At 45.9% G+C, this 8,181-nt stretch overlaps 1 protein-coding gene across 1 annotated transcript; it reads right to left on the reverse strand.

The window, feature by feature from the left end:
- Positions 1 to 2,332: 2,332 nt before the first annotated feature.
- sox10 (SRY-box transcription factor 10) lies at positions 2,333 to 8,093 on the reverse strand. Its single transcript, XM_047572882.1, has 4 exons — positions 7,933 to 8,093; positions 5,030 to 5,830; positions 3,363 to 3,631; positions 2,333 to 3,274 (listed from the first exon to the last, which is right to left on the reverse strand). The coding sequence occupies exons 2-4, from the start codon at positions 5,461 to 5,463 to the stop codon at positions 2,466 to 2,468; spliced, it is 1,512 nt and encodes a 503-aa protein (XP_047428838.1). The 5' UTR covers positions 5,464 to 5,830; positions 7,933 to 8,093; the 3' UTR covers positions 2,333 to 2,465.
- Between the last annotated feature and the right edge of the window lie 88 nt (positions 8,094 to 8,181).

Genomic DNA, 8,181 nt, shown 5'->3' on the forward strand with positions numbered 1-8,181 from the left:
AAAAATTAGTATGGAGATAAAACGTTTAAAAAATACATTAGTTTAAAAAGTGTGAATGACAACAAACAAGATGGCGGCTGCTGTGTCTCTGTTCCCTGTGTTAGTGACGCGTGTTGTTAAAGACAAGGCACATTTTATATATTTAATATCAGGTTAAATCTCTGGCAGCTGTTTCTCAGTATTGGCATCTCCCAAACTACAGTCAATAATCTGACGTCACACTGAATACTGTTCATTACGCACAAGCAAAAGGCAAAAAGGCAGTGGTGCAGACTTTCAGTGGAGATGATAATGGCGGGTGTGTTACAGTCAGCAACTTCCTATGAAGAGTATAAATAGAAATGTTTTTCTTTGTGAGCGTTTGTCACAAATACGTCAAAACTCATCAAAAGTAACTTAAGACACAAACACTTTTTTTTTTAAAGTAAACTCACAATAAACGAGTCGCCACGAAGAGGAAAACTAACTAAACTAGCTACAGAATAAACAAATCAAAAGGTAGTTTAGAGTGTCGCGTTGGGAGAAACGTCTATAAAGTCAGTTTCTTCTGTACAAAGTAAAGTTTTGGTCTCAAAACTTTGGTCATTTTACAACAAAAATGGATTAGGCCCACTGTAGAAAAATAAACTTTTTGGTGGGGTTATTATTTTTTATTTAGAATTCAGAATTTGTTGGAAGAATTAAAATCAATAGGCCTTTCATTTTTTTTCAGAAATCTGAAAGAAAAAAATGAATTCTGAGAAAGAAAATCAGAATTTTGAGAAGAAAACAGTAAGGAATTCAAAATTTATGAAATATCGCTAATTTTTTACGAAAAAAATCACAAATTTGGGGGGAAAATTTCATAATTTCAAAGGTAAAAGTTGGAATTCAGGAATAAATCCAGTTTTTTAGAAATAAAAATATTTCTTTGATAAAAGTCAAAAATTCAAAAGTAAATTCAGAATTTGTGAAATAAAAGTCAGGAATATTCAGGAATTCAGTAAGTTGGAAAAAATAAATCTGAATCGTGGTAAAAACAAAAGTCACAATTTGGTGGTGAAGTTGACAATTTAGAATTCGGAATTTTAAAGGAAAAAATGAATCCTATGAAAAAAAAACTGAATTTTGAGAGGGAAAAAAGGTAGGAATTCAAGAATTAAATACAAAATTTGAGGAAAAAAAAAAAAGAATTCAGAAATAAGTTCAGAGTTTGAGGGAAAAAATTAAATTCTGGAAAAAAGTGTATTTTTTGATAAAAGCCAAAAATAAATTCACAATTTGGGGGAAAAAAATGGTTCAAGTAAAAACTAAATATGAATTTTGAGTAAAAAAGTTGGTATTTAAACAAAATAAATAAATAAAGACTTCAGAGTGTAAGAATTTGAGACAGAAAAGTTGTGAATATTCAATGAAAATGTCAGAATTCATGAATTTGAAAAACAAAAAAAAACCTGAATTTTGGTCACAAAAGTCACATTTTGTTGGTAAAGTTGAGAATTTACCAAGGAATTTGAAAAAAATCTGCAAAAAAGTCAGATTTTTGAAAAGAACAGTCAAAAATTTGAAGAATTTGAAGAGGGATCAAGACAGAATTCTAGAAACATCAACTCAGTAATTATCAGGAATTGTGGAAAAAAGTTGCACCCCGTCAAAGATTTTTTTTCCAATGGCCCTAATCCTCTACTATACATATATTTATGTATACACTTCAAGTACATTTGTTTAAACTATGTTCAGATATTATTAACAACACCTTAGCATGGGTTTATGGCGGTTTTCGTCCATGCCTTTTTGTTGAATAGTTTAAGCGAAACACAGCGCGATAATCTGAATTAATTAGGGACAAATGTGGCTCTGAAAAAAAAACCTGTCATTTCTTCTAAAAAATATACAAAGCTAACATATGTTTGATAAAAGGCCGTTCTTGCCTGAGACTTAAGGCACCCCTTAAACATGGTATGTATTTGGCTCCCTCACATGCTTCATGAAACAGGATAGAAATTCTCACTGTGTCCATGTTTGTGCCGACTCCGCTGATGGCCTCTAGGAAGTGGGGGGGGGGGGGGGGGGGGGGGGTGGACTACAGTGTGCCTGCTCTGATACAGGGGCACGGTCCCCTACCACCTGTTTGAAGCAAAACCAGAGGCTTTGCTTTGCTGTTGTCACCATGGTAATAGACTCTGACTACTTTACGCCGTGTGCCCTGCAACAATCACCCACTCTTCAAAGGCGCCACACTCCGAGCTCGTCCTTGGGCTCCGACAGCGTTTTTTTTTGTTTGTTTTGTTTTGTTTTGTTTTGTTTTTTTTGCATCAGGTCAAGAGCAGAACAGAGTTTCTCTTCTCCTGACTCTCCCAGTGCCTGCCCCAAACCCCCCCAGACCAGACCAGACCAGACCGCCTTCACCAGTGATGCTGCCTCTTCTCCTTTGGCCTGACGTCGGGGGCTGAAACTGCACCGGCGCCTTCTGGCCTCGTTGTGCGTCACGGCCGCGACAGCGTTGTGTAGACGGGCTGCTCCCAGTGCGTGGGGCTGTGCGACTGCGTCACGTTGACCGGGTCGGTGATGGCGGTGTACAGGGGCCTTTGGGAAGGTCCCATGTAAGAGAAGGCGGAGTACAACCCCGAGGCCTGGCCGGAGTGGGCGTAGTACGACCCCGAGGGCTGGTGGTCGGCGTATTCTGCAAACTGCGCCCTTGAGGCCAGGGAGGGGAAGGCAGAGCTGTAATGAGGAAGGCTTAGGGGGGTGTAGGTGACGTGGGAACCTGCTGAGACCGCTTCGGCGTAGTGTCCCGCAGCCCCTCCAGCCTCGCTCTTGATCTGGGCCTTGGACGGGTCTGAGCCCAGAGGGGAGCTGTGCTGCTGTTGCTGTTGTTGCTGCTGCTGCTGCTGCTGCTGCTGCTTGGAGAGCCAGGCTGCCGTATGTCCGCTGGCTGCTGCCAGAGCCGAGGAGATGCCGTAGGTGTAGGGCGAGGCTGGAGAAGCCGTGGCCGCACCACCTGCCCCGGCGCTCTGCCCAACAACCGGGTGCCCGTTGGGCGGGAGGTACTGGTCAAACTCGTTGACGTCAAAAGGCTCCATGTTGGCCATGACCTCGTGGCTCATCTCACCGATGTCCACGTTACCAAAGTCGATGTGAGGTTTCCCAGATCCCGGAGCGCCCGAGCTTCCCTCCGCTCCCATTGTGCCACGGGCGCCGTTTCCAGCAGCCTCCCTCTTGGCGTCGCCTGCCTTCCCAGACTGGGGCTCCGTCTTGGGGGTGGTTGGAGGTGTAGGGGGGCTGTGGCTCTGTCCTGTGAAGACACAGACTCAAACAGTCACAAAAGAAACAGAGATCTAACGACGTGTAGGTTAGTGATTTGAAGGAAGGCTGCAGCCCACCTGCAGCATGAGGGTGGTGCCCATCGGCCAGAGGGGACCCGGCCGCCCCGCTGAGGGCCACATCCAGGTGGAGGCCCTTGTAGTGGGACTGGCTGTGGGTGGCGTCGCCCTCCAGATGTCCGTCGGCCTCGCTCCCCGACCCGGAGCCGGGCTTTCCGTTCTTGCGGCGTCGAGGCTGGTACTTGTAGTCGGGGTAGTCCTTCTTGTGCTGCTTCCTCAGCCTCTCGGCCTCCTCGATGAAGGGCCGCTTGTCGCTCTCGTTAAGGAGCCTTGGAGTGGAAGGATTTGAGAGGCTGGTTAGTTTAGTAAGGGTGTGGAAACGTCTTAAGTGCTTTATTAAAGGGAGTTTTAGTTAGACTCAGCACCAATATGTCGATAATATGCTTAGTCTTGGTGGTGGTGGTGGTGGTTGGGGTCTGCAGTTGCCCCAGGTAGATTCATTGGCTACATGTGCACAGCTGCATCTAATTGGACAGTAATGAGATAACCAAAGTTGCTTCCTGCCTGGGAACACGGGACTCAGGCTCCTACTATTACCACCGCTGGCAGGAATACCATGAGAAACAACCGACCCCCTTCAGCCTCCGCCCGCTCATCGTGCTTCTGGGACAATTAACTAATCCCGACTGAGCGCAGAGGTCAAGTCTTTATCTAATTATACCGAGATCCTTAAGGGGTCAACGAATTTAACCTCTCTGACCTTTACAGGAGCTGGTGTTCTGCTGGAGAAAGCAGCAACGACGGGAGGATGAGCTGAGCCAGCAGCGAGTTCAGAGTCTGGTCAGAAACGTTCACTTAAACGTGATACTTTAACGTATAAATCTCGCTTTTCTTCCAACTTAAAGAGTCAAACGATTGTACTTTTATGTATGAACTTGTAAAAAAAAAAGACATTTTTAAGAGCCCACGTTGCCAGGAAATCACCGGTGGATGAAATTAGCCCCGGATTCAGGAGCATGTGACCACGGCACATGCTGCCTCAACTGTTGAGCTGTGGCCAAAAGTGGGCAACGACGCAGACCGAGGCACAATCTCCATGAAGGTTCCTGCACACGTATTTTATTGTAAACGGGTTTTTTTTATAAATGGCAGCGTTGTCTCGTGTACATTAAAGGCCCCGTCTGCGTTCCGGTTAACGAAATCACGACATGAGGCGGAACTAAAGCGATTTGAGATAAAAAAGAATTAATCAGAGGGTTCAGAAACGCAAGCGATTACTTGTGTATCATAAAAATCCTTGTAAACGTAGCAAACGTCCTGTGACGCACTTATTAAACTGAGAGAGGCCTTTAACTGGGGTCATTTAAAATCCATATAAATACATTTAGAGAAAATTGGAAAGATGCGACGGAAACTTGGAAAACAAGTTGGTAAAGATCATTTGATCCAAGTCAAATCAACAGATGTGCACGTTCTGACTTTCATTCAAAAAATAAATGATACTTGAACCTGACCTTTGACCCACACATAGACTCTACAGAGCTGATTGTTTCAATAAATATTCAGTTTAGTCAAAAAAGAAAAGTTTTGCTTGAGCCACTCCTGGTTTGTCTCCACCTTAAATGTGTTGTAGCCCCCCTGATGTCTACATCTGTGCGTTTACTGTGATGTGCAATTAATGTCGCGAGCTCATAACCCAAACCCCCCGCGTGGAGCGGCCTCCTCACCTCCACAGCTTCCCCAGGGTCTTGCTGAGCTCCGCGTTGTGCAGGTGCGGGTGCTGGTCGGCCAGCTTCCTCCGCGCCGCCTGCGCCCACACCATGAAGGCGTTCATGGGCCTCTTCACGTGGGGCTTGTGCTTGCTCCCGCTGTTCACGCGCACGGGCATGGGCACCAGGGTCCAGTCGTAGCAGTTGAGCACCTGGCTCACCGCCTCCCGGATCCCCGCGGGGAAGCGCTCGTCCTCGTCCTCGGACTTCACGGACGAGCAGCCCGCGGACACGTCGTCCAGGCCCGCGAGCTGCGGGTGCTGGTGCTGGTGGAGAGGAGAGTCCCCGCCTCCGGCGGCACCGGAGGAATGGCCCGGGGAGAGGGAGCGGCTGTCGTCCGACATCCCCGGACTGAGCTCGACCTCCGAAAAGCTCTGCTCCTCTCTGGACATCTTCGTTCTTGCGGGAACTCCGGGGCGCGCAGAGGACGTAAAGTCTGATCCTAAATTCTCGGCTCTACGCGTTGGGCTCCTGTTCCTGAGAATCCCTTCACTGACTGCACTGTCTCTCTGGCCTCCTCCAAGTTACAATATAAACTGCCAGTCCGTCTCTACTCTCAGCCTCCGTTGCAAAACTCTGTGAGGGTTCCACATTAAAGTTCTTTCCATCCGTGTAGTTGGTATCATAGGCGGCTCAGTGCGCACCTTGGACCCCAGTTTACCTGCTGTTGCACAACTGCCTGCGCCAAACTCACCCGCTCTCACTCCCCCTTTTCTCTCTCCTCCGTGCGTCCCGCGGGTGAAATCCAACAGCAAGGACCTGAAACGGCAGAGGAGGACAGTCAGAGGTCCGTTTCATGGAGCTGCGGTCTGGTTCATTTTTATTTGGATAAATGTTGGCGAGTTTTGACTTGACCACGGGGAAGGACTGTTCTTCACGTTGCGCAATTTCTTTCCTTCCAGCACAATAATTAAGACCTAAAATGAGGATTTTCTCAATGAAATCGCCTCCAGACCATAAGCAGGGGTCTTAACGCAGCGCCTCTGTGCAGGCCCAGACCTCGCCCCCCTCCCCTAACAAGCTACTGTTCAAGGTTTTGCAGTTATTACAAGCTCCCCGGAGAGGGAGTGTTGGGAAGATATAGGCGGCCGCAGCAGCACAGACCTTGAATTTATACTCTTGGATAAACACGACCTGGCGCTGGAAACATAAACCCCCGGCCGTTTTCTTTCTGTACACGCGTGTGTGAATTGGACACAGTCTGTTTGTGGAACAGGGGCACGTCTGTGGGCCGGTGGCGAAACCTGTCCGCTTTTTTCTTTTTTTTCATCCATTAAATCAACACCCTGCCTTCGACTTTTACGCGTTAAAAATCAGCGGGTTTCCTGAGAAGCAGCGACGCACAGCCCGCTGGCTTGTTTTCTGCTCCGGGATCGCGTTGCAGGGAAATTAAGGGATGTGGCGACATTCTGCAAAGCTGTCAAATCTTAACAGCCTGTGGGGTTAAGAGAGGGAACACACCCACTTAACACCCGGGTCAACTCACAGGCTTCGCTTTTCACATACATTTAGTAGTAAAACTTCTGAAAAAAAATGAAAAATCTCCAATTATTATGTTTGGATTTGGGCTGTTACTTTATTATTTAGGAACCTGAGCACTTTTTTTTTAACCAAAACAAACTCGGATCAAATTACAGATTGCGTCTCATGTGTCTCTCGAATAAATTTGTTTCTAAAAAGAAAAAGGGGAAAAAAGCAGCTTTTAATTAACATCTGAGTGGACGTCGGGGTGAAGCCTTGCCATCTGTCTGGGGCGTATTTTTGACATCCGTTTGCCACCTGGTCTGCGAGGCCGCTCCACAGGCTGCCATCAGGTCTGGAAAAGGTGCGTAAAACACCGTGCGTAAATTGGCACCGACTTACTTATGTCTTACTGCTCGCTCTGCTTGTGTTTCTACTTATTTTATCCTCACGAAAAAAAGCGCAGTGATAGAGAACCGCTTAACTGGGTGGGGGATAGTTTCATTTAATGACCGCATTAATTAGAAATCAGGGTTTCTCTTTTTCACATCAACAACAACAAAATAAAAAGCGCGTAAATGACAGGAAAAACTCAGATTTATCGTCTGATAGTATGCAGCCTAATTGTTTCCGACACACCCTTTTTAGATAATGCGGGTTATTAATTTATATTTGAGAGCGCGTTTACTGCGCTGTGCGGCCTAATGAATTTCACCCATGTGAACTCATTATCACCGCCCCACTTGCCAATAAGTTGGCCTTAATTTGCTTGTTCGAAACTTTGTTTTGTTGTTGTTTCTTCAGTTCGGGCTGCGGCCAGGCCACAGTGCTCCAGTTTAACTGCGAATACGGGACAAAGCGGAGGATTTAATGAGATAAAGTGCACAAGTAGTTTTGTGTTTTTTGTTTTGTTTTGTTTTTTTAGTCTCATGCAGCTTCTAACTCCGATTTTTAAAGAAGTGTGCGCAATTTTCTTTCCTTAATAACTGTTTTGTGACTCAGTTGAGTTGGGAAAAGATTGAATTTTAAAATTTGTATCGAGAAAAAGCAAATAAACAATAATTAACTCACTGATCTGTTTAAAACTGGATCGGTTGTTGCACCAGCACATTATCAGATATCACTAAAAACATGCATTATTAAAGCATCACATTGAAACTGTTCTAAAGTTTGTGACAACTCCATTATCAGATGGTTTTACGCAGGAAAAAAATAAAAAGTTCCAGAATGAACAAATTCAGACCAAAAACCAGCATCTCATGAATCCAGTAAGTAAACAACAACAAATGCACAATTACATTTCTAACTCTGAGGTTTCGACGAGAAGAAACAACCAAAAGATCGCAGAGTCAGAGCGGCCGCCAGCAGCAGAGAGGAAAAGGAGATGCTAAGCGTCTTACTTCAGTAATGAGAAAAGGAGGTCGCCGGTTTAGCACGAGAATCCGTCGAGTTTCCAAAGTGACGCTCGCTCCCCAGCCCCCTCGCTCGCGTCGCCCGAGTAGCTATGAATGCCTGCTCTGTGTGTCGGTACCAGGGCTTAAAGAGCTCCTTGTATGAGGCCGAGAGAAAAAATAAAAACGATGCAGAGGACTGGTCTTAAAGGAGCAGCGCGAATATACGGACGCAGACTCCGAGAACTCTGATTGGCT

Source organism: Mugil cephalus, chromosome 20, assembly GCF_022458985.1.
Source record: "Mugil cephalus isolate CIBA_MC_2020 chromosome 20, CIBA_Mcephalus_1.1, whole genome shotgun sequence".
Lineage (NCBI taxonomy): Eukaryota > Metazoa > Chordata > Actinopteri > Mugiliformes > Mugilidae > Mugil > Mugil cephalus.

Coding starts and splice junctions, on each gene's coding strand:
- sox10 (XM_047572882.1), bottom strand. CDS start 5,463: ATGTCCAGAGAGGAGCAGAGCTTTTCGGAGGTCGAGCTCAGTCCGGGG. Junction 3,632..5,029: donor ACCCTGGGGAAGCTGTGGAG/GTGAGGAGGCCG, acceptor TTCCACTCCAAG/GCTCCTTAACGAGAGCGACA. Junction 3,275..3,362: donor GCACCACCCTCATGCTGCAG/GTGGGCTGCAGC, acceptor GTGTCTTCACAG/GACAGAGCCACAGCCCCCCT.